Source organism: Solanum tuberosum, unplaced genomic scaffold, assembly GCF_000226075.1.
Source record: "Solanum tuberosum cultivar DM 1-3 516 R44 unplaced genomic scaffold, SolTub_3.0 scf00300, whole genome shotgun sequence".
NCBI classification, from domain to species: domain Eukaryota; kingdom Viridiplantae; phylum Streptophyta; class Magnoliopsida; order Solanales; family Solanaceae; genus Solanum; species Solanum tuberosum.
The window spans coordinates 441,810-466,638 of NW_006239221.1; the positions used below are offsets into that span (position 1 = coordinate 441,810).

General features: G+C 31.6%; 2 protein-coding genes across 2 annotated transcripts; both read right to left on the bottom strand.

Annotated features, from left to right (window-relative positions):
• Positions 1-10,497: 10,497 nt before the first annotated feature.
• On the bottom strand, positions 10,498-15,865 carry LOC102586534 (uncharacterized methyltransferase At2g41040, chloroplastic-like). The gene is made up of 8 exons (XM_006359455.2): positions 15,562-15,865; positions 14,538-14,638; positions 14,311-14,451; positions 13,440-13,521; positions 12,207-12,400; positions 11,985-12,096; positions 11,348-11,452; positions 10,498-10,822 (listed from the first exon to the last, which is right to left on the bottom strand). The coding sequence occupies exons 1-8, from the start codon at positions 15,733-15,735 to the stop codon at positions 10,694-10,696; spliced, it is 1,038 nt and encodes a 345-aa protein (XP_006359517.1). The 5' UTR covers positions 15,736-15,865; the 3' UTR covers positions 10,498-10,693.
• Positions 15,866-17,748: 1,883 nt separating this feature from the next.
• LOC102586203 (uncharacterized methyltransferase At2g41040, chloroplastic-like) lies at positions 17,749-22,383 on the bottom strand. The gene is made up of 8 exons (XM_006359454.2): positions 21,976-22,383; positions 21,263-21,363; positions 21,038-21,178; positions 20,684-20,765; positions 19,705-19,898; positions 19,481-19,592; positions 18,396-18,500; positions 17,749-18,128 (listed from the first exon to the last, which is right to left on the bottom strand). The coding sequence occupies exons 1-8, from the start codon at positions 22,141-22,143 to the stop codon at positions 18,000-18,002; spliced, it is 1,032 nt and encodes a 343-aa protein (XP_006359516.1). The 5' UTR covers positions 22,144-22,383; the 3' UTR covers positions 17,749-17,999.
• Positions 22,384-24,829: the final 2,446 nt, after the last annotated feature.

Here is a 24,829-nt window from a genome sequence, read left to right on the forward strand (position 1 = left end):
AAACAATATTCAACTATAAACAGAGTTAAAAGAAGTATTCCGTGATCAATAGTTACGACACACAGATAATACGTATTTCGGAGTAACGTTTTAATTAAAGACAAATAGACAAGTGTCCTTTCAATCTTTGGGGGAACAAGGGAATAAGTTTTAGGGCTCTGAGATCGGAAAATGTCATTCCGGCGATCCTTCATTTCCAATGTCACCACCTCTGGTACATCAAAAATCATAATTTGAGTGAGATCTTATTGTTTAAAAAATGAGATTATTTCAATTTCTCAAATTTCAGTTGCAACTTACATACTGACAACGAATCCAAGAAACAACTGAAACAAATTGATGCAATGTAAGAATTTTCTTAAAGTGTGATCCCTTTTCTCATGAGTTATTAATTTATTTGTGCAAGGTTTAAATCTATTCTTTCTTTCTCTCTTTCTTTTTATTTTTTATTTTTTATATTATCAAATTGATGTTGGGACTTTTCGAAAATGCCAACTCTTATTGAAGTTTCGTGATTTAAATTCTTTTTTCTTCTATTCTATTGTATTTTAAATTTTGCAATTGCTGATTGTGAACATATCATCAAAATTTTGTGATTTGCAATTTTGATTTACTGTGTAATACGATTTATTTTTTCGTTTTTATTTTAAATGTTGGTATTATATTTTTGGTTGAATGCTATTGAATTTTGAGGTCGTGTTAACATTTTGAAAATGTGTTTTTTGTGTAAATAGGTATTGAATTTGAAAACATGAGATTCAAATATTATTATGATATTATGAAAAATGAATTTTTGAACTTTTTTGCTAAAATTGAAAAGATGCCTTGTTGTAGAATTACTATGAAGGAAAGAGGAGATGAATGAAGATTTACGCGAGAGATTGATTAAACTCATGGTTGTACCAGAAAATTGTTACTCATGGTAACGTTTTAAGATTAAATTGTTACCATGGGTAACATTTTATACTTCCGTTAAATTTATCTACCGTTAGTTTTGTCTGTTGAAACTTTTTAATATAATAATCTATAAAACGTTACTGACAAATACGTTTAATCTAGTTTGGTAAAATTTCAAAAAAATGTACTATTTTGATAAAATGTTTTACATGAAGGATTATTTCCGTCAAAATTGTACCCAAAACTTCCACATATACCCAAATCTCCTTTCCACATGCATTTATAAGTATATTTGATTACTCAATTATGTGATTGATTTGTGATTAATTTTTCAATTATTTTACTTTGGTAATATAGTGACCGAGCGGTTGTTTATGAATTGAAGATATTAATAAGGTGTTTGTAATAGAATACATTGAATCTTAAAGTAAAAAAGTTTATTTACTAATATAAAATTTGAATAGTTTAATTCAAAGTTCTAAAATATTTCTATTGTTAAAAAATATGTCATTTTCTTCTCTTTTTATAAAGATTTTGTAGTTTTTTCCCTACAAATTTCAATATTATATAATAAAAAAACAAAAATCATTCACTATTAAAATTATATTTGAGCTTCAAAATTTTGGGGGCCTAACGTAAATAATTTTACTGGCATCCTCCTTAATATGCCCACACTATACAATAAGATAACTACGCAAAGGGTGGTCAGACCGACAGTTTTTGTTGAAAAATTATATATATATATGCAATCATATAATGATAATTAATTATTTCCTATATATATTAATTAAGAAATTATAATAATTTATTAAATTTTTGAAATATAAAAGTAATTAAACCTTAAAAGTGATATCTTTTTAGATAGAAATTCCTCTTTATACTTTTTCCATTTTTTACACTATGTTAATTCATTTCATATTAAATAAAATATGAACTTATTTGATCTAAATATTAGTAAGTATTTTGAATTAATATTATTGGTGCATACTATTCATTTATTTTTTTTAAAAAGAAGTCAATTACTAATAATGCATAATTTTTATTTTAAAATTTTTGATTCATCCATTTTTCAAAAAATTAAATAAAAATTTACTAGTAACTTAAATATCCTTTACGAAATTTTTGGCTACACCATTAATAACCACATATAGACAAAATATCGGTCGTAATATTGTCTTCTTTAATATGATATATAGTGCATAGGTGGACTATTTATTTGATCATCAAGTAATGACATATATTTAGCAAGACTGCATGAATTTTGTAACGATCGGGTTCCGTCGTTATAGAAAAGCCAACGGAGAAAAATTATGTGCCGGAAAACTTTTTCATAGTATTTTGAGATTTCCCAACCTAGTCAAGATTTGGACGAAATCGGAGTCATTAAAGTCTAGGGAAATCTGGTAGCAATTGGGTGATTTAATTATTATTTTGATTACATGAATAGATAGATAAGTCGTTAAGGAACCCGTACAACTTTACGGAATTGAATTCGGGCGAGTAGAACTTCCGAAATTGATTTTAGTGTGAACGGGTTGTTTCTGAGTGTCGTTGGTTGAAGGTGTGTTGTGAAATGGGAGTTTGGAATCCTTAAATCGACTCACTGGTTCCGTGCAAGCCGCTGTGGCAGAATTATTCCCTCCAGGGCGGGGGCGCCATAGCGGGACAGTCGCTATTTAAGTCGGAAATAAACCCCAAAATGTCTTTATTCTGCAACTTTCGAACTTGAGAGCTAAGGAATGAACCCAGGGATTTTCTTGACAATTTTTCAGCATTCTTGAGGCTAAAGGTAAGATTTTCACTCCCTGAATCCATTTTTCGATCAGTATAACGTAATTTAATGGGTAATTATCGATGGGGAAGAGTTTTGATCTGAGAATTATGGTGGAAAAAGCCCTAATCTGGGTATGATGATCATGAGTATGATCTAGGGTTGATAGAATTGTTAGTAATTCGGGTAATTAGTGGTCGTTTATTGATTTCCGTGTTATTACGATTGTTTGTAGACCAAGAACAAGCGGAACGAATCCGGAAAGGGAAGGATCAAGTTTCTTAGGGGATTCAAGCTTGTTTCGAGGTAGGTGAGAGTTGTGATTCTATGATTGTGTGATGTATGTTTGTTCTTGCTTCATTATGATACATATATGTATGCGAATGTTGCCTTATTGATCACATTAATTATAAATAAGGATATATGAATGATGAATGACATGAATCATGACTTGATTGTATGGTTATGAGAATGTACATTGTGATTGTGATTGTGGCTTGCTGAATGGATCGGGTGTTGCGTTCCGACACACTAACTTGGATCGGTTACCACGTTCCGGCATAATTATGGGATCGGTTGCCACGTTCCGACATAATCATTGGATCGGGTACCACGTTCCGGTATGCTAACTGTTTGGGTTTGGGTTCCATGAGAGGACCAATGAGTTGACATAATTATGTATCTTGAGAAATGAGAAATTGTACTTGTTCTTAAATGATGATGATATTGTATATGTTCGGTGTATGCATGATATTATTATGTTGTATTGACTTATGTATGTTGCACTTATTGGGATAGCCGCGTGATTCTACCAGTACACTATGGTTGTGTACTGACACTACACTTGTTCTTTCTTTGTTGAGTACAAGACATCTTCAAGCGGCTATTGACAGACCTCGCTCAGAAGAGCAGTGATCGTCGTTTGAATTCAAGGGTGAACCAGTTCTTCTGGGCTGCCATGAGTTCTCTTTCTGTCTATGTCCACATTTCGGACTTAGAGTTTCTAGTAGTTGTTAGTACATTAGTTTGTGGTTGTAACACTTCTTGTTTAGATTTATGGATCTTGTAAGATGTTTTGGTACATTGACTTTCAGGTTCTAGGTGTATTTTTCCGCATTTGTTTAGTTGTTAGACTATTGATTTGGAGTTTATGGGAACTCCCTATTCCTTTCCTTAAGCATTTAACTTGCTTCCGTAACTTAAATGCCTTAGTATTTTGATTTAGTTGGTTAGCTAATTAGTATAAATGGTTGTCTCACCGGAGGGTTAGTGTGGGTGCCAATCACGATGGTCTGGATTGTGACAAATATTTACCATTTACTCCAATCCATTAAACACAATATAATACTCTCTCTCGCCTCAGTCTAACAATAGTTGTTCACTATTGACTTGACACACCCTTTAAGAAACTATAAATAAAAGGATAATTTTACTATATCACCCTTTGAATATAATAATTACAATGTCTTGAAAATGTCATAGGAAAATGACTATAATTAATGATAAGGGTCAATTAGGAACTAAGTGTAAAATTATCCATTGATTTCATAAAGTCGACAAGTATTGTTGGATATTCCAAAATAGTATAGTGGACAACTATTGTTAAACGGCGAAAGTACTTGAGAATGAGATTCAATTTGCAAAATATAATTCCAAATTCTCAGCTAATTATAGTCTATGTAATTCGTTTGAATAATAGAAGTGAAGACAAAGTATTTGGGGGAAAAAATATAAGTATCCCAATTCAAGCATCTTACTTTATTCAATAAATCTTTTAGACGGTAAGAATGTATATAGTCAATCTCAATCTACTGATTATTACCTCCTTTTCACTTTATTTTGAATGGTTTGAAGTATGAAATTTAAAATATTTAATTTTCAACGTAAGTTCAGATAAAATAAAATTTATATATTTGAAAATTATATAAAAAATACTGTAAATTAAAATAATTAATAATTTAAAATATTTTAAAGATTATAAACAATAACATATTTCTTGGCTTTAATACCACTTCATTATTAGCACTCATAAAAGCTAAGACAAGACATTAAACATGTACGAGGAAACTCGGATTCTTGGAAACTAAAAATATGGCAAACAACAATCCTTAACTACTCCACTTATGATTTTTTTTTATATTACTCTAAATAAAACTAATTAATTTTTTTTTTTTAAAAAACAAATAATACTCCCTTTGTTTCAAATTATTTGTCTGGTTTTAATTTTACACCTATCTTAAGAAAATTATAATTAGGAAGGAGTTTTTACTATTTTACCTTCGTTTATATCTTATGTAATTTCACATCATCAAATATTTATTGTTTTGATGTGTTTGTAGTCTTTAAGAACAATAACTACTCAGGAGATAATAAAAAGAAAAAAATGTCTTGAATTTTTAGAAAACATGATAAATAATTAGAGATGACTATTTTTAAGAATGACGATAGATAATTTGAAACGGAGGAAGCAGTGGTTATGGGCTTAATTGGAGATTTTGTTGGGCAGACAAAAGACAACTCATTAAGCACTATAGCAAATTAATGACTTGATTAATTAATTAATGTGTACTCTTCTTTGCTAGTTTTGAGGAAAGCCCTTGTTTCTTGCACCCTAATGCTTTAACCCATAGATGATCTTGGAATTTGAAATTTTTGACAAAAAATAAAACAAAAAAAGACCTTAGAATATTGAAATTTGTAACATATTAAAATTTAACTTTGTTTTTAGGTATTTGTCTCCAATTAAGCCGGTGATTAGTGAAGCCTGCTCGTTTCGTAATGTATCATGTCGTATTACATTATACTATACATAGTAATATTTCGATGAATATAATTTGTATTGTTTTCCTTCGTTTCATAAAGCCACACACCATATTATCAACAAAATAGAAGTTTGAAAGGTTGACGGTTCTAAAGACAAAAATGTGGCATTACCATTTAAAGAGATTTGCGTAACGATTTAATCATCATGATGATCATCATTTGCAATTGTTAATTATTGTTGCTTAACGGTTTAACTAAGGGTGTGTTTGGTATGAGGAAAATTAATGTTCTTCATAGAAAGTATTTTTCTAGAAAATAAGTGTTCTTTTATACTTATTTTCTAGTGTTTGGTAATTAAATAAAAAAAATTATTTCAAAAAAATTTATATATAATCTAACAAGGCATTACAGGGAAAGTGGGGGTTCGGAGGTTGGCAAGGGGTGGAATATTCAAGGGACGGGGATTGAAAAGGTGGGGAGGAGACAAGGACTTATAAAACTTGTTTTTCTATTTCTGTTATGAAAGTCATTTTCCTCATTTTTAAGGAAACTTGCTAATTTGAAGAAATATTTTCAAAAATATTTTGACATACAAATAAAACATGAAAAATATTTCCCTTTCATACTAAACACCCCTTTAATGCTGCAATATATTCTTCATTAATTACTACTAGATTTGTCTTTTTTTTTCATCCCTCAATGTTCGAATCCATGTCGACTTAAAGTGTGATTTTGCTAGTATTTAGAAATTGGGTAATGCTAAATGGCCAGAAAATTTGGTCAGAAATTTAAAAAATCTATAATATTTTTTATTTTAAAATAAATTAATCTTTTTTCCATTTTTAGTTAAAAGGTATTAAAGTTAAAAATGTAAAAAATGTTCAAAAAGATAAAATAACATAGGTAAAATACCATTTTGGCCAAATTCTGGTGAAAAGGATTTTTCTTTAGAAAGGGTAATTAGAAGTATACATCATTTAAAAAAATAAATATAACACAACTCCAATTCTAACTTAAAAAATTTCAAATAATATGAATAATATTTTTAGTTTTCATGGCCAAATGCCTAACAAGTTCCTCATCAATTTGTTTCCTTTTTCTAAAGTTTTAACCAGCTTTTTTTTTCTTTGCCTTTTGCTTTCTACAAACGTACGGTTTCTGAATTTACACATAGGAAGCTACCAAAGTTAAAAAAGAAAATAAAATCAAGACTTTCTTGTCTATCGGAATTTATGATCTTTTTATTTTAATCAGAGATTTTTAGCTCGAGTCAACAGCAAATTCCCCGTACAAATAGAGGTATCTATAAAAAAGATACTTCGAAGGCTTTGGGATTGAGGTCTAGGGAGCGATTCCTTCTTTAACAGATCTTACATGATGCGAATCCAAATTATATAAATGCTCCAAAACCTAAAACCCCATTTTGAGTACGTTTGAATAATTGAAATGGTAAAGTCACTATCCCTAAAAAAAGAGAGAGTAAGCATTAGCTACCAAATTCGTCCCTTATTTATCGCTAAATACTTTCAAAGTTAACTGAATTTTATAATAATTCATCGTTAAAAAGATTAGTAATCGATTTTTATTATTTAGTAACACAAGTTATTCGTAATTAATTCTTATTTTTCTTCTAGTGATATAAAGAGACTATATATGTTTAGATTTTTTTTACCAAATATAACTAAGAAGTTTAACAAATAATTTAATATTTTTGTGTCTAAATTCTGGCTTAACTTAAAAGGTTATGTCGTACTAGATCCAAACACATGACAAAGGATTTCTGATCATAAGTAAGACCTTTTATAAAAAATAAAAAATAAAAAAAAAATATGAAAGAAAAAACCTTTGTAGTCATAAAATGATCTCACATGCAAAGGATCCAATGACCTGACTTATCACAAATGTAATCCATAATTATTCCATTTGTTAAATTGCCTCTCAAAACTCTTTGTTGCTGACACACAAACATGTTACTACTCCTTCCGTCTCATTTTACGTGGCATTCTTTCCTTTTTAATCTGTTTCAAAAAGAATATCATCTTACTATAATTAAAAATAACTTAATTTTAAAAGTTTCCTACAACCATAGAAATATCTAAGAATTATTTTAGACTACAAATTTAAAAAATCTATTATTTTTAAACACAATATCAAATCAAAAGATGCCACATAATATGAGATGAAAGGAAAACTATTTATTGAAGAAAGGAAATTAAATTGAGTTTATTTCTAATATGGTACTCTCTCTCCCTTTTTACTTGTCCAATCTTGTTATTTTTAATAAATTAAGAAAATATAATATTTTTTTACCTGTTATACCCTCAATTTATTTAGAGAATAAATGATTTTGAAAAAGATAAAACTCCTTTAATGAGTAAATTAATTTTAAAATTCTATCAATTAACAGGAGTAAAATGGTAAACTCACTATATCAATTATTATCTTCTTAATAAGTGTGTCAAGTAAATAAGGACAGAGAGAATAGTAATTGTATGAAAGGATGTTTAATTTTAATTTTTGAAATTAAAACGACAGTTAAAATGAGACATCGAATATATTTAAGGTAGTCAAAGGTCAAAGATGGAGAAGTTGCACGAGGGGAGATCTATTTCTCTGCTATAAGATAAAGCTTACTTCACTTTGTTCTGTTCAAAAAACCTTATTCTTATTGTATTCCCTTCTTCCACATGGTGTGTGTGTATAGGGGGCTCTTTTTTTCTACATTTATTTTTATTAATTATACACTATGCTTTCTTCATCATACATATATTAATAATAATAATAATCTTCCTCTAGGCGGTGAAGATAAAATTAACAAAGACCATTAAAAGTACAACACATATTAAATTTGATGAAATATAAACATTGTTAAACAAGATGTTTCATAAAAGAAATTGATCTTGAATCTAATTCAACCTTATCGATCTTCTTTATGTTTAGAATTGAATATCTAAAGTATGAACGATATAAAATGCCAGTTTATATTGAAAATAATGGATTAAAATTAATTGAGATGTGTCTTGCTGTGATATCATGAGAAAGAAATGAAATTTAGGCTTAACTCAATTCCAAAAGACTTACGGAAGAACAAGTAGAAGGGAAGGATAAATAGGTTGGGATGGCATACACTTCATCAAAATATCAGTGTCATGTAAAAATGATTGTCTATTTAAAATAATTTTAATAAAAAAAGTTACATTTGAATTATTTAAGTAACAACAAATGGAAGTGTTTCTGTATAGATAGTATAACATAAGGTAAAATTGATCATTAATGCATAATAGAGAAGCAAATTTGACCTTTTTTCCCTTGTTACTAATAATCATCACACACACATATATATATATATATATATATATAAGAGAGAACCTTAAGCCCGCCTACGTGGTGCCATTACAAACCAGAATTCCCTTTAAATTTATTTATTTACAAAACTAGCCTTTCCCTTTCATGAAAAGTTGTGACTTTTATGAAAAGTTGCGACTTTAATGAAGAGTTGTGACTTCTATAAAAAGTTATGACTTTTATGAAAAGTTGCGACTTTAATGAAGAGTTGTGACTTCTATAAAAAGTTATGACTTTTATGAAAAGTTGCGACTTTAATGAAGAGTTGTGACTTCTATAAAAAGTTATGACTTTTATGAAAAGTTGCGACTTTAATGAAGAGTTGTGACTTCTATAAAAAGTTATGACTTTTATGAAAAGTTGCGACTTTAATGAAGAGTTGCGACTTTTATGAAAGGTTGTGACCATTCCGAAGGGTTGGAACTTTTTCAAATAGTTGTAACCATTCCGATAAGACACAATAAACATTTGTTCACACTATCCTTTGTTGTCTATAAATAGAGGGATTTCCTCTCTTTTTAAAACAACGAAAATTATGAACCTCCTCTTCTCTTCTTCTTCTTCACAATTAAATATTTGTGTACTTTCCCCCGGTATTTCTAAAAATACTTCGGTTTTCAAGACCGACTCTTTCAACCGCTCAGCCATTGCTACAGATCCTGATATGTATTTTTAGTCATTAATTTATCCTTATGTTATTAAGGATAAATGATAAGATGTAATAATTTTCATTTTCCTTTACATTATTAATGTTTATTACTATGTAATCTTGTATGTAAGATAATATAGTGTTTTAGTTTTAATGACCGATAGATTTTAAGTATTATTTTATAATTTCCATGGTATTAGATTTCCACGCGAAGCGCCGATAATTTTACTAGTTATACAAAATATAAACAAAAGCTATTGAATTTCGGTAAATTTATATATAAAACTTTGAATGATTCATTTAAATCCTTTTTTTTTAATTGTGGCTTTGCTACTGATTTAGACATTTGAGAAAAAATCACTTAGCTTTTCTTTTTGGTCTCCACTAGTTTTTTTTTTTTTTAAAAAAGTGGAGACTAAAAAGAAACGCTAAGTGATTTTTTCTCAAATGTCTAAATCAGTAGCAAAGCCACAATTAAAAAAAGAGGATTTAAATGAATCATTCAAAGTTTTATATATAAATTTACCCAAATTCAGTAGCTTTTTGGTCTCCACTAGGTAATCTCTTTGGACATGACTTTTACTTTCTTTATTGAGAGTCAAGTCCTACCCCGCGATATGATTTGATAATGTAAAAAAATGCATCTAAACTATCATTTTTTCATAAACTTCAACTTTAAATATCATTTTCCCCTTTTACTACTTGAACTAACTATCGTCATCTATGTATTAAAAGCTTAAAACACAACTAGTTGAGTAAATGATGATAGTTCAAATAGAAAAAAAGGATAATCACTAATTGGCCTAGTCTACTTCAGCCTTCAAGGAATGTTTTAATATACATGGACGATGATTGCTCAAATAGCAAAGGAGAACAACTGATAGCTAAGGTGTAAAACTCGGAAAAAAAAATGATAGTTTGAATGTGTTATTTTGACGTAAACTCTTTCTATAAGGTTACTCACATACTAACCTAATCATTTCAAAATATATTGATACTAAGTCACAAAGCTGAATTCAGGAATCAGGACTAATAAAAATATACAAGTAGATTCCAATAAATAGATGAAGTCAAGTAGTAAATGTATATATTACATGTGGCTAATTTGCCACTCCAGTGTCCAGTTACATTTGTCTTTTAACATCAATTTTATTCACAATTGCCTGAATTAATTTTATTATTTATCTACAGGGTTGAGATACATTGCAAATCTGAGTACAAGAATATACAGTAAACATGGAGGATGATGAGCTTCAACAAGACAAAAATCAGCGTTTTTGCGCGGAAAACATGATAAAACCTCCCTGAACTTTACTTGTATAGTTGATGAGACCACAGGTTGTAACCAAGTCTTCGATCTCCTCTTGAGTAAAAAAACTGTAGGTCCGTGTAGCACTCTGCGATCAAAAGGAAATTTACTTTCATATCTCTCAGACAGAAACGATTATCTATCAGATACGAGCCCTTTTCCAAGATCATCTTGACCATATTTTTCTGCTTTCTTTCATGTTAATGGTTTAGATTGACTTAGAGGACTATATCGGTGTTCTTCGGTTAGTGTCAAGCAGTTTCTAATATAGGTAAGCATTCTAGCATGAAGAAGGGAAGCCTTTGCTTAACTGGTAAAGTTGTTCCCATGTGATTCGGAGGTCATGGGTTCAAGCTGTGGAAATAGCCTCTAACAGAAATGCAGGGTAAGACTGTGTACAATAGACCCTTGTGGTTCAACCCTTGCCTGGACCTCGCACATAGCGGGAGCTTAGTGCACCAGACTACCCTTTTGTTCAAGCGGGAAGAAAGTCAAAGAATTTTAGGTTGTCTTATGTGTTGGTTTCTTTGACCACTATAATCTATCACTTTCATGTTAAGTCTAAAATGGAGAAAATTTTGAGTATAACCACGAGATGGAAAATGAAGGTTACCTGCTGCAAAGCCCTCAATATCGGAGGAGCTGAAGGATTAACTCGAAGAAATGTAGTACCAACAAATATACCCCCACTACGCAAAATCCGGTTAATTTCAGCAATCTGACAGACAAACAGATAACGGCATCATTAGCTAATATTTCACTTTATCATTATTTTTCGAAAAAACATTCCTTGTCCATATATTTGTTACGCATGGTTATTATTATTATTCTAAGGCTAAACATGTATATTTGTATTTTTTTTTCCTCCATTTGCACATTTTTGTATTAAAGCCACGCTTCATTTGCAATCCCAAGTTGAAAAAACAGGCCCAAAGTGTAAGACTCATATGATAAAAAATTTACTAGTACAAGAACCAACAACTTATATATATATATATATATAAACTCATTTTTCACTTTTATTTTATTTGATGATGATATGAGCTTAAATGAAAAAATGAGGAATCATATAACCGACCCCAACTTGTATGGGATTGAAGGTTAGTTGTTGTATTGGAATAGAATGGAGCGGAATATTGGATATAGAGGATTGATATAGCTGAACTTGACTAGTTCGGGATTGAAAAGTAGTTCATTGATTAAGTCAAAGATGATTTTTTCCAGGAAAGATTAAAATTTAAACAACTTACTGCATTGGACGGAGATGGCCAGCAATGCAAGGCGGCACCTGCGTGTACAGCATCAACTGATCCAGAAAAGAAAGGTAATCTGGAAACATCTGCCCTTACAAGAGCTAGATTGCTGCAAATTTTCACATGAAGAGTTCAATTATATCTTTCTTGAAAGACAATTCCTAATTAATGAGAATTTCAATGACCTCATATCTTAAATTAGGTAGCAAAATCACTTACGAGCTTAAGATACTTTCATCCGTCTTGATGAAATCATAACACTGGCGAAGCATGTTTTCAGAAAAGTCAAGTGCAATGACTCTTGAATAGACCCCAGATTTGGCAAATTTCCGGGAAAATAATCCGCTGCCGCAGCTAACATCTACAAGAACTCCACCTTCAGCCACTTTAAAGTAGTCTTGAGCCATTTTAAACTGCATATATATCAAAAGAACGATCATAAGCTTAGTGACCTTAACTCATCAAGATGGACTTTAAAATTTAATGAAATACATGAATTTACTGGTTAATATATAGTAGAAAAAGGTTTGAGCAGCTCTACAAGGAGAGAGGAGTAACTTCACATAGCTAGCCCTCCGAAACTTACAACAACAACAACAACATACCCAGTGAAACCCCACAAGTCGTGTCTAGGGAGGATAGAGTGTGCTCAGACCATTTCCTACCTCGTGGAGGTAAAGATGTTGTTTCCGGAGGACAAGCAATTAGGACTGTTGTGACCAAATGCAGCAATAAAATTTACTCCACCAGACTGTTTTCTTAAATTCTAGTCTATAGACATGACACGTCATTATGAGAGAAATAAGAGTTGATTTGGTGGCCAATACTTTAAACCTCCTGTGCCTGACATGTCCGAACTGAAATGGCATTTTAGCTAAGCGTGCCATGTTCTGTTTCATTAAGCCCCTGATATACTAATGGATAGGTGACAAACTCTTTTATCTATTGTTGTCGTTATTTTCCTTTTATCTATTGAGCACACTTCTTTCGAGCCGATGGTCTATCGGAAACAACCTCTTTACCTCGCAAAGGTAAGAATAAGGTCCGCTTACATCCTACCCTTTCCAGACTCCACTAGTGAAATTATACTGGGTATGTTGTTGTTGTTGTTTTGTTGTGACAACCTCTTTTATACTCACTCCACCCCAATTTACACAAAGGTGTTTGACTGGGCAAGGAATTTAAGAATGAAAGGAGACTATTGAAACTTGTGGTCCAAAATAGGCCATAGATCTTTGTGCGGTTAGAAATCATCTCATTATGGGTTAAATGAGAAATTTATGTTAATTTTTTACTAAATATAACAAAGTGTCATTTCTTTTTAGGACCAACCAAAACGGACAGAATGTCACATAAATTGGTACCGAGGAAATATGTAGGAAGGTCAATGTTTAGTTATCCAACCCATAAAGTTATTAAGATAAATTCAATCAGAGCAATAAAAAAATTTACCTCTTCATCAGGACCAGGAAAACCACCTCGGTTAAAACTTTGACGCCAGCCTCTTTCATACAAGAATGAAACAACTGGGCTCCTTGGAAAGTTAATAGCAACAGACATTAGAAATAAATATGTCAAAAATCCGAAAACATCAGTCTAATTCTCAAAATTCTCTATTACAAGCTTTTACTAGATATATCAGGAACCCAATAAAACGAAGCAGGGGAAAGAAAAAAACATAAAAATACATGGAAGAAAATTCCAGCATTGTTTCCATTTCATAGTTTCCACTTCAGTTGTTATTCTAAAGATTTCAAGCATTAAATGTAAATGTCTAACAGCCTAAGGTGCATGCCTAAAAATTGGACAGCTATTAAGTATGTAAAAGAAGTAAAACTACAGAACAAAACAAACACTTTTGCTTATATGTGTGGTGTTCACCAGAACAAAACAATACTTATGTTAGGGAGGAGGGATGAAAAGATATTGACTTCAAACTAGAGTCAACATCTTTAGGAAAATAATTTCAGAGCCCAAAAACTAATCTGAGATAATTTAATCAAGCTGGTGTTGTTGAAGGCATGCTTAGGCCTTGAAGCGAGGCTCAAAACGCTTTGAGCGTTTTGCCTCACTTAATGTCCACTTCAGTCTCATCATCAAATTTCTTTGCTCATATATCTGTCATTCATGCTTATAGTTATTAGTCTTGGACTAAACATTTATATTTGTATTTTTTCTCCCTTCACACCTTTCTTTCATTAAAGCCTAGTCTTTGTTTGCGCTTAAAGCCCCACCAAACCTTAGAGGCTTTTTTTGTGTTTTTTTTGCTTTTGATAACACTGAATCAAACATAAACATGAAACTTGAAACAGCCCTAGGATACCTGAATAGCTCAGTCCCAGTTGGCTTAGATTCATTGTATTCTTTTGTTCCAGAAGTAACAGTGAGGTCAAGGTAGATATTTTTGCTTGAATATGACTTGTTACATTTTCTGCATTTGAAGCCCGATCTGTAGATTGCAGGTCTGCAGGTTTTAAATTCAAAGTGAAATAGCAATTAGGCCACACCTCGACTCACTGTTATTGTTCTACCTGAAAGACTAAACCTTACACGTTAAAGCCTGAAGGGCCTTTTCTTATAAGTGGTTCATAACAAATTGGACAAGCAAACAATTCAGCTTCCGTAACAACCTGAGCTGGAGTTCTCAATTCCTGAACAAGACAGGAGAAAAGATTATAACATCAATGTGACATTTGAACACGATCCTATGCATCAACGTGGAAAATCAAAGAAATATAGCTATGACCAGCTTTTTTGACTTAATTAGAGTTGAGTCATTACCTTGCATCAAATTGGATTCAACACCCTCATCATAAAAACTTAGCTCCCAAATTTAAATTATAGTTACAATTAGCAAACATGAGCTGAGGATCTATCGTAAAGCAACCTCTCTACCCTCCAAGGTAGGGGCAAGGTTTGCATACACTCTACCCTCGCCAGACCCCCACTAGTGAGATTTTACATCGGGTATGCTGTTGTTACAATAAGCTAACAGTTGCATGAATGTAGCAGCGATAAGCCAAAAACATTCCATACATCATCAGTCTATGGTCCCGACAACTTAAGTAAAACAGTAAACCCAAAAATTAAAGACCTGATGGTCATAAACACACCTGAACTATCACTTCTTCACGAGTTTCACACCCCAACTATCAGTTACTCTCATTTTCTACCTAAACTAACTCAGTCTATGTATAACACACCTCAAAGTTGATTAGACCAACTATCAATTGTTCTTCTTTTCTACCTGTACTATCGCCATCTACTCAACTAAGTATGTTTAATACACAACATGTTGATACATCAGGTAGGAAAATGGAACAAGGCAGCTGATCAGTTGAAATATGAAACTCGCGAAAAAGTGAATTTTGACCATTATCTCAAAATTAAACAAAGAACCCCACAAAACTAACAAACACCATAGAACATCTGATGTTAAAAAAAATACCCATACTGATAAATTCAAGTTCCAATTTTTTTGGGTTTTTCTCACTTTTACCAAAACGAACTAAAACAACAGAAGACAAAAAAAGAAAAAAAAAAAGTTGCAGACTTTCCCAATTCTAAAAATTACCGGTTCTACAGCAACAGCAGAGGTAGCCCTGATTCTTGAAGTGTACCCATTTGAGGAAAACCTTGTAGGAACACGAATTTTTGAATTCAAAGAAACCCCACGTTGTATTGGAACCAAAGAACGATGATGATTCAAGGAAAGTGAAGGAGAAACAGCAAAAGTAGCAGTTGCCATTGATGACCTTCAGCTAAAACTGATGAGGCTTTTCTTGTCTTTTTCCCTTTCGATTTGATTCTCTGTGAGTATGAATGGAGAGAAGATAAACAGGATTTTTTTTTGTGATTTTGAATCAATTTTGTCATCTTTAGAAGTAGCTTTTTGTTAGTTTAGTTATTTCTATCTTTGGTGGTGGTTGTTGTTTATGTGTAATCAAAATGTTTGAAAACAAATATTCCTTCAATGTCGTGTGTTGGCCTTTTCAAAAGTTAATTAGATTGATTTTTAAAGTTAAATTAGATTACATTAATTTGATATTTTAAATAAAAAAAATTAGATATTCAAAAACTATACGAAAAGTACTATTAATTTCAATTTTTTGTATATCAATATGATGAAAAAATACATCGTAAAATATTAGTCAAAATTATTATCGTTTGACTCTAAAAAAAATAAAATTATGACAATTTAAATTGGACGGAAATAGTACAAGAATGAATGAGACTACTATATCTTAATCCCAAATTTCGAGTTTGAGTTGGAGTTCTAATTCTAAATATAGAAAAATCATTAATTGGGGTGTGACAGCTAAATTTAATTATAAATTTCATTATCACCATGACATGTATATCACCTACTATAATGAGCTAATTAGTTGATTGTCTATTACTAATATTTTTGTTATTTTCTAGTACTTAATTCCTTTAAAACTCATTTTTCTTCTTCATCTATCAAACCCTTTTTCTTTCATTTCGCTTGTATTTGGATGTGTGAGCTAGGATCATAATTTTCAGTATTAAAAATTTAAAACACGCTTTTTAATTTAGCTTTAGATGATATTTATGTTTTTCAATTTTTGTGTGCATAAAAAAATACTTAAATTTATAAAAAGTAAAACACGTAGATATACATGTCTTACGTGACAATTCACATGAAATACACTCAAATTGATTTGTGTTATGTCACGTATTGGGCTTAATTTTGTGAGGCTTACATCTTAAGTGATTGACTATACTTCTAAACACGCCTAACGTTTGAGGACCGACTGTATTTTCTAAACACGCCTAACGTCCAATGCTCGACTAAAAGTTCTTAGGCTAATTATGTACCAAATTCCCTAGTTATATTGTTGTCCTACGTAATTCTCTAATAAATGAATGATGCTTAAAAGTTTTTTCGTAATACATAACCAAATTTTGCATCTTCACTTATCATTGTTGTTCAGATTTTTGTTCTCTATCTCAAAATTATCATATTTTATTATTTCTCTATTTGAAAGTAATTTTATTTTTTTATTTAGACATAATACAAAAATTTGCCCTTTAATTTGGCCTCATTTCACATTTATGTCTTTGAACTTTGAGCTTGCACAAGTAGACATTTAAACTGGTATAAGGTTGAACAAATAAATACACACGTTCTACCTGACATCCTACATGGTAATTTGCATCCTACGTGGCATCCTACACGTATTATGCCACATAGGACTCATATGTCTATTTTATACAAGTTTAAGTATCTACTTATGCACACCCAAAATTAAAGGACATAAATGTAAAATGAGACCAAGTTAAAAGACACATTTATGTATTATGCCTTTTTTTATTTATGAAGGAGTGATGTTTTAATTATAATAGTAATATTTTTTTTTGATTATTTTCTTTTTAGTAAGGCAAATTACATAGTATGATAGTAAACTATTTTAAGAAATTGTAATTCTATTTGTATCCATTAATAACTTTGATATCATCGCATTATTTATACATGTAAAACCATGTTTTAAGTTTTTTTTTTCTAGGACTTACGCTTCATGACTCGGGCTTACACCTTGCTTTGTACTAAGTATAACGCCTCGTCTCGCCTCACGCCCCTGCCTTTTAAAATACTGATCCAAATGTACTGTCTGAATAAAGAAACTGAATTCAGCCAGTCAAGGGCAAGTACGAAGGGGTCGTTTGGTTCGTGGGATAATATCCCACCTTATCTCATCAAGCTTGGTGTTATTTTATCCCACCTCTCGGTTCAGATAAATTAGTCCAAAGAATTATAATCTCGAAATAACTCAAGTCCAAGGATTATTACATGAGCTGATATGCTACACTATAGTGTCTAGTTACACCAGCAGTGTATTATTCACAAGAAAGAATGTTCTTTAACAGACTGAATCAACTTTTATGTACTGTATATACTATTTTTTACAGGGTTGAGATAGATTGCACATCGAAATGAGTGCAAACATATACCAAAACAGGAAAAATAACGCGTTTATACCAGCCAAACGATCATTGTTTTTGTGCGGAAAACATGATAAAAGAGCTCTGAACTTTACTGGTATAGTTGATGAGACCACAGCTTGTCACCAAGTCTTCAATCTCCTCTTGAGTAAAATAGCTGTACGTCCGTAGAGCACTCTGCGATCAAAAAGGAAGTCTACTTTCATATCTATTTGACAGAAACGATTATCTATCTATCAGATACGAGCCTTTTTTCCGATGTCCTCATGACTATATTGGCGTTCTTCAGTTCATGTCCAAGAATTTTATGTTTTCTCATGTTTTGGTCGTAACCATTCTTTTACCACTATAATCGATCAAGTTCATGTGATGCTAAAATGGAGAAAATTAGACTCTAAATTTTGAAGTATAGTGTATAATCATGAGATGGAAAATGAAATTTACCTGCTCCAAGGCCCTGAATATCGTAGGAGCTGAAGGATTGACTCGAAGAAATGTAGTACCAACGAATACACCTCCACTACACAAAATCCGGTTAATTTCAGCAATCTGGCAAACAAATAACAGCATAATCAATTGTAAACTCAACTTCATTCATTGAACTTGAGAGTGCCATAAATCGTTAAACTTTAGCTAGCAGCAACGAGTTCAAATAAAACTATGCGGCAGCAATCCAAATTAAACATCAGCAACAACATACCCAGTGTAATCCCACAAGTGGAGTCCGGGAAGGGTGGTATGTACGCAGACTTTACCCCTAACTTGTGAAGGTTAAATTTCAACCGCAAATATTTATCAACTTCCATTTTCTTCCCTTAAAATGAGCTCATATTTCTAGCAAAAGTTTCCTTATCAGATTCTTAGGGGCTCGGAGTTGGTATCCTAAAATAGTACTTTCTTGGCCCAGAATCAGTTGTACTGTTTGCACTTGGTGATATTAATAATGGAATTGTTGATAGATATGTCGTTAAGTGTTAAATTGGTGCGAAGAAAAAGAAGAACTCTGTGGTTATTATGTATCAGAAAATGGCAAAGTTTGTTCATGCAGAGTAAATTGAGCACATGAGAATAATTACGGTAAATTTGTTCATTCAGAAGATAAAGGGTCATCTGTGTTGCAGCTTCCACTGATATAGCTTTACAATTATCTCCCAATTTACATGGATAAGTCACCGTAAAGTCAAATCGCAAGTTGGGAAAACTGTTCCGGTAAGACTCATTGTATCAATATTACAAGTACAAGGATCGACAAGCTATTGAAATCAATGTAGAATTAAGTAACAGAACATAATAAAAGCAAGGGATCCTTACATGCCAATACAAACTAGATGGGATTAAGACTAGGTTTTTGGTTACACTTATACTAAGTCTCATGTTTACGTGAGTCCTCATAGTAGTATGGTTAGAGACATAAATGTTAGTGTGGGGTTAAGTGTTTGATCCAGAGAATCTCTAGAGAAAATCAAGCCGTTATAGTGAAATGTTGTTATAACGAATGCCCAGAAAAGATCAAAATTTGAAAAACTTACTGCATTGGACGGAGATGGCCAACAATGCAAGGCCGCACCTGCATGCACAGCATCAATAGATCCAGAGGGAAAAGGTAATCTGGAAACATCTGCCCTTACAAGAGCTAGATTGCTGCAAATTTATATAGAAAGAGAAATTCAATTTTTTCTCATCTAAAAAGACAATTTCCGACTTATGAAATTTCAATGACTTGATATCCTATATTAGACAGAAAATCACTTACGAGCTTATGATACTCTCATCATTCTTGATGAAATCATAACATTGGCGAAGCATATTTTCAGAAAAGTCAAGTGCAATGACTCTTGAGTACGCCCCAGATTTGGCAAATTTCCTGGAAAACAATCCACTACCGCAGCTAACGTCAACAAGAACACCACCTTCAGCAACTTTAAAGTACTCTTGAGCCATCTTAAACTGCATTTAATAACAAAAGGACAATCACGCAGCCGTGAGCCATCACTGGACTATATCTAGCCATGGAACTTCGAATACAAGATAAATTATAAGTTTCACTCTTTTCCTTGATGTTATGGTTATTTAGTCAAGGAGGTTCTCCATGTAATGAAATCAATTGAGTTAACATATTTTGAATCCATGAACAAATTCTTCAATTGTCATATATTTTTTTTTTGAGAAATCTTCAATTATCATATATTGACATATTAGGTGGTCAGAGTATGGTTATGGTAAGCGGTTTTCAGTTAGTTTATGCATTAGGAAGGAACCATAGTTTTATTTTTATCAGTGTGAAAATGTGTCTATGATATGCCCCTTCGCCATTCAAGAAATCACCATATGCTTGGTGACCTTACACCATATGCTTTAGTCTGCGGCAGAGATACAGAGTACGTCGGCGCGTTGCATTCTTACCACTAGATCAAGGTACTGGGGAAATATTTCAAAAACTATTCGAATACTAATCCGAGTTTCACAATTTTGCACAATTACTTTAAAGTTTTTACTCTATGAGTACCATACTATAGCTACATATTCTAAAGCTTTTGTCAATAGATTAAGAGGAAAGCACCTTAAACCTCTCATGCCCAAATTTTTTCCAACATGGAAAAGTTAATAGGTAAGAAACAACGATTATATATGTAGGAAGATGAAAGAGCATAGCTACTTTTCGATTAATATTTAGTTATCCAACCCATAAAGCTACTAAGATACATCTAATCTGAGTAATAATTTTTTTTTACCTCTTCATCAGGACCAGGAAAACCACTTAGGTTAAAATTTTGACGCCAGCCTCTCTCATACAAGAATGAAACAATTGGACTCCTACGAAAGGGTAAGAGCAGCAGATATTAGAAATAAACATTTGGAAAATAAAAAAAATAAAAAAAAGTTAGATGATTCCTAAAAATCTTTTATTACAAGCTTTTACTTGATGCATCAGGAGTCCAACGAAAACGGAAGCCGGGCAAAAAAAACAGCTCGAAAACAGATCAAGAGAATTTTCAGCACTTTATTTGGAGAGCTACTTACAGGAAAAAAGAAGAAATGCTTAATTTAGTCAAGCAATGACATGAATCTTGAAACATCACTAATACCTGAATAGTTCACTCCGAGCTGGTTTAACTTCATTGTATTGTTTTGTTCCAGAAGTAACAGTGAGATCAAGGTAGATATCTTTGCTTGAATATGACTTATTACATTTGCTGCATTTGAAGCCCGATCTGTAGATTGCTGGTCTGCAAGTTTTAAATTCAAAGTCAAACAACAATAACGCCACACCTTGAGTCACTGTTATTTTCTATCTGAAAAACTAAACTTACACATTAAATCCTGAAGGCCCTTTTCTTATAAGAGGTTCATAACAAATTGGGCAAGCAAACAATTCAGCTTCCGTAGCATCCTGAGCTGGAGTTCTCAATTCCTGAACAAGACAGGAGTGAAAACTATACATATAGCTATGCATGATCCTATGCATCAACGAAGAAGAGCAAAGAAATATAGCTATGACCAGCTTTCTTGATTTAATAAGAGTTGAGCCATAAAACAAGATAAATATTTCAATTTTATCATTCATAACTGATACACATCACAGTCTAACATTACCCAGCATCCAATTGGAGTCAACACACTCATCATAAAAACTTAGCTCCCAAATTGAAAATATGGTTATGCTTAGCTAATAATTACATCAATGTAGCAGCAATAGCCGAAAATCATTCAGTACATCATCAATCTATCGTGGTCTCACAATCAAATCCCAGCAGAGAAAAAAACACTAGGTGATTTCTTCCATGTGTTCTAACCTTGGTGGATAGAATTACGTGCTACCTATTACTAATGGAGGTGTCAGATATTCTGTGGAATTAGTGGAGATGCGAAAAAGCTGACCCGGACACCAATAGAATATGTGCTGCTCAAAAAGAGACTTATACTGATAAATTCTCAAGTTCCAATTTTTGAGTCACAAGAACATCAGAAATCACTACGGTGAAAAACACAAAAAGGTTCAAACTTTCACAATTCCAAAAATTACCGGTTCTACAGCAACAGCAGAGGTAGCCCTGATTCTTGAAGTGTACCCATTTGAGGAAAACCTTGTAGGAACACCAATTCTTGAATTCAAAGAAACCCCATGATGTTTTGGAACCACAGAACGATGATGATTCAAAGAAACTGAAGCAGAAGCAGTAGCAGCAGCCATTGATGAACTTCAGCTAAAACTGATGAGGGCTTTCTTGTCTTTTCCCCTTCCGATTTGATTCTCTGTGAGTGTAGAGATACATAAACAAGCCTATATATATGGGTGTTTTCACAATGGAGAGAAGAAAAGGAGGAATTTTTTTGTGATTTTGATTCATTTTTGTCGTCACCAAAGTTAGCTCTTTTGTTTGAGGATCAATATTGGCCACGCCATGTTTATTTTAGTTTTACTCTCGAGGGTCTTTTGCCAAAGGTATTGGAAAAATAATACGACATCATTTGATAACGTGTATAAAAATAATATTGGATATAATGTGTTAAGATTATTTTTTATGTCATGTTTTAGTTTAATGTATTATACTCCTTATATAATTGAAAATCTCAGGAATTGAGGGATAGTTATGTTATTAGTCAATTTGATACATGTGTTGGATTCTCAACCATATATTCATACTTTACGGGTTCTATCACTTCCTGAAATATTTAAAAATAAAATTATTACCTTCTTAATTGTTTATCTCGCAAAGTGAATGTGTTTCACTCTTCTTGAGAGAGTGAGTAGCAAAAACAAATATTACTAAAAGTTTATTTTTAAACCACCATTCACCAACCTTAAACAACCATCGCCGTCGTTGTTGTTGCCCATATTTTCTCCAAATCAATCTTTAAGAAATTAGGATTGAAAAAATGGTTAAAGAAGAAAGGAAGAAGATGAAGGAGAAAAAAAATAATAGTTAACTAGTTAAATACATGTGTTAAGTGAGTGTATTTCACTATAGACACATGTCTGATTATGACGTTTTAAGGGGTTATATATTTCACTTTTAAATGTTATATGAGTGTCTAGTTAAAAATCTAACAATAGGTTAGGAGGGCTTTTGACCATTTTCTCTCTTTTTTAAACCTATTAACTTTTAATTTCTTAAACCTCATTACTCAAATTCATTATTGATTTTTTAGATTGACATCGAATTGATCCATTAAAAGATAAAGTGACGTTTAATAAAGGAAATTGATCTCAAAACTTATAATTAAGAATAAAAAAACACAAATCATACCTCAAAAATAAATTCTTATTGTCTAAGATATATTGTTGTAACTTCAGTCCACAACTAAGGAAAGTCATTTTTCCTCTGATGGATCAAAAATATTTTCAGACATTCAAAAAACAGAAAATGATTTATTATTTTAAAAAATTTCAAAATATGACTTTTACCGCACTAAAAATATACAAAATACTTAATAAGACGGAAAACCAAAGATCTATAGTTTTAGCTTTTGCCCACAAATGAAGAAAGTTAGTTTTCCGTCCGATGAAAAATATTTTTAGACAAACAACAACTTATTTACATCAAAAAATGACTTTTATCGCAATAAAATTTCCAAAATACTTAATAGTAAAACCAACTTTTAACTTTTATAGCTTATAAATCACTTTTAAAAAGTCAGTCTAAATACTTCTTCCTATATAAAAAAAAATCTCAAAAAATAACTTCTATCTCAACAAAATATCCAAAAGACTTAATAGAGAACTAAGGAAAGTCAAAGATATATAGTTATAACTTCGGCCCACAATTGAGGAAAGTCACTTTGTCTCTCCATTTGATGAAAAATATTTAAATAAAAAACGACTTACTCTAAAAAAAAAAAAATTGAAAAATAACTTTTAGGCGCAATAAAATATACCAAATACTTAATAGGACTAATTATTAGGACTTAGCCTAACATAATCTGATTGCAAGTATGGTTGAAACCATTCTTCATAGAAACTCTTCTTTCTTCTATTTTTGCACCCAATGTCTTTGCACAATTGATCATTGTACCATATGTGTAGTGCTGCAATACAACTCCTTTTATACTCTTTTCCACCATATGTTTTCATGTAATCTTCCCACTTTTGTATCTCATTTTCCATCTCTTTTATGTTTGGTAACTTGAATGTTTGATCAAGAAAATGTGCTAACCATTGGCACCTCATCTCAGATGTGTGGAGATTTGTTATGCTACCTGAGTATCCAATTATTGCTAGGTTTGGTATTCTTGGATGTATTATGTGCCTGTCAAACATATTCAGTGTTATTCTACAAGTGGAGTCTCTCTGGAGAGGATAGGATGTACGTGAACCTTAGGCTCAGCTTAAATAACAAGATGTGAACAAACAAAAGAAACAATAAGTAATATTGGAAATTGAAGAATAAACTACTACGCGAATATTAACATAAATGCCAAGATTTTGCAAAAAGAAAAAAAGAAAGGGAAATCATATCATGAACATGGATCTTATTACTATTACTATAATATATTCAGTATAATTCTATAAGTGGGGTTTAGAGGGAATAGAGATCAGGTTGTGACCATCAGCTCAAAAGAAGTGAAATCAAAGCATGACTGAAAAGAAAATAACGATAACAAAAACATTATCAATATCCCCAAAGTATAACTAGGGCTACAACAACAAGGGATAGTTTTATAATTATAAATTATAACTAAGGGTAATTTTATAATTTTAAACCATTTCCAATAATGTAAGGGTAAATTTGGAATTTTTCAACTTTATTATACTTTCTCCTTGTGGGAGTGTGTATATGTTTTTTTTTTCAATAACACTAAACTAGTAAATTATTAAACTACTCTAGACCTTATTACACGATTCAGAAAGCATTCATGCATGTGATACAAGTGAACAT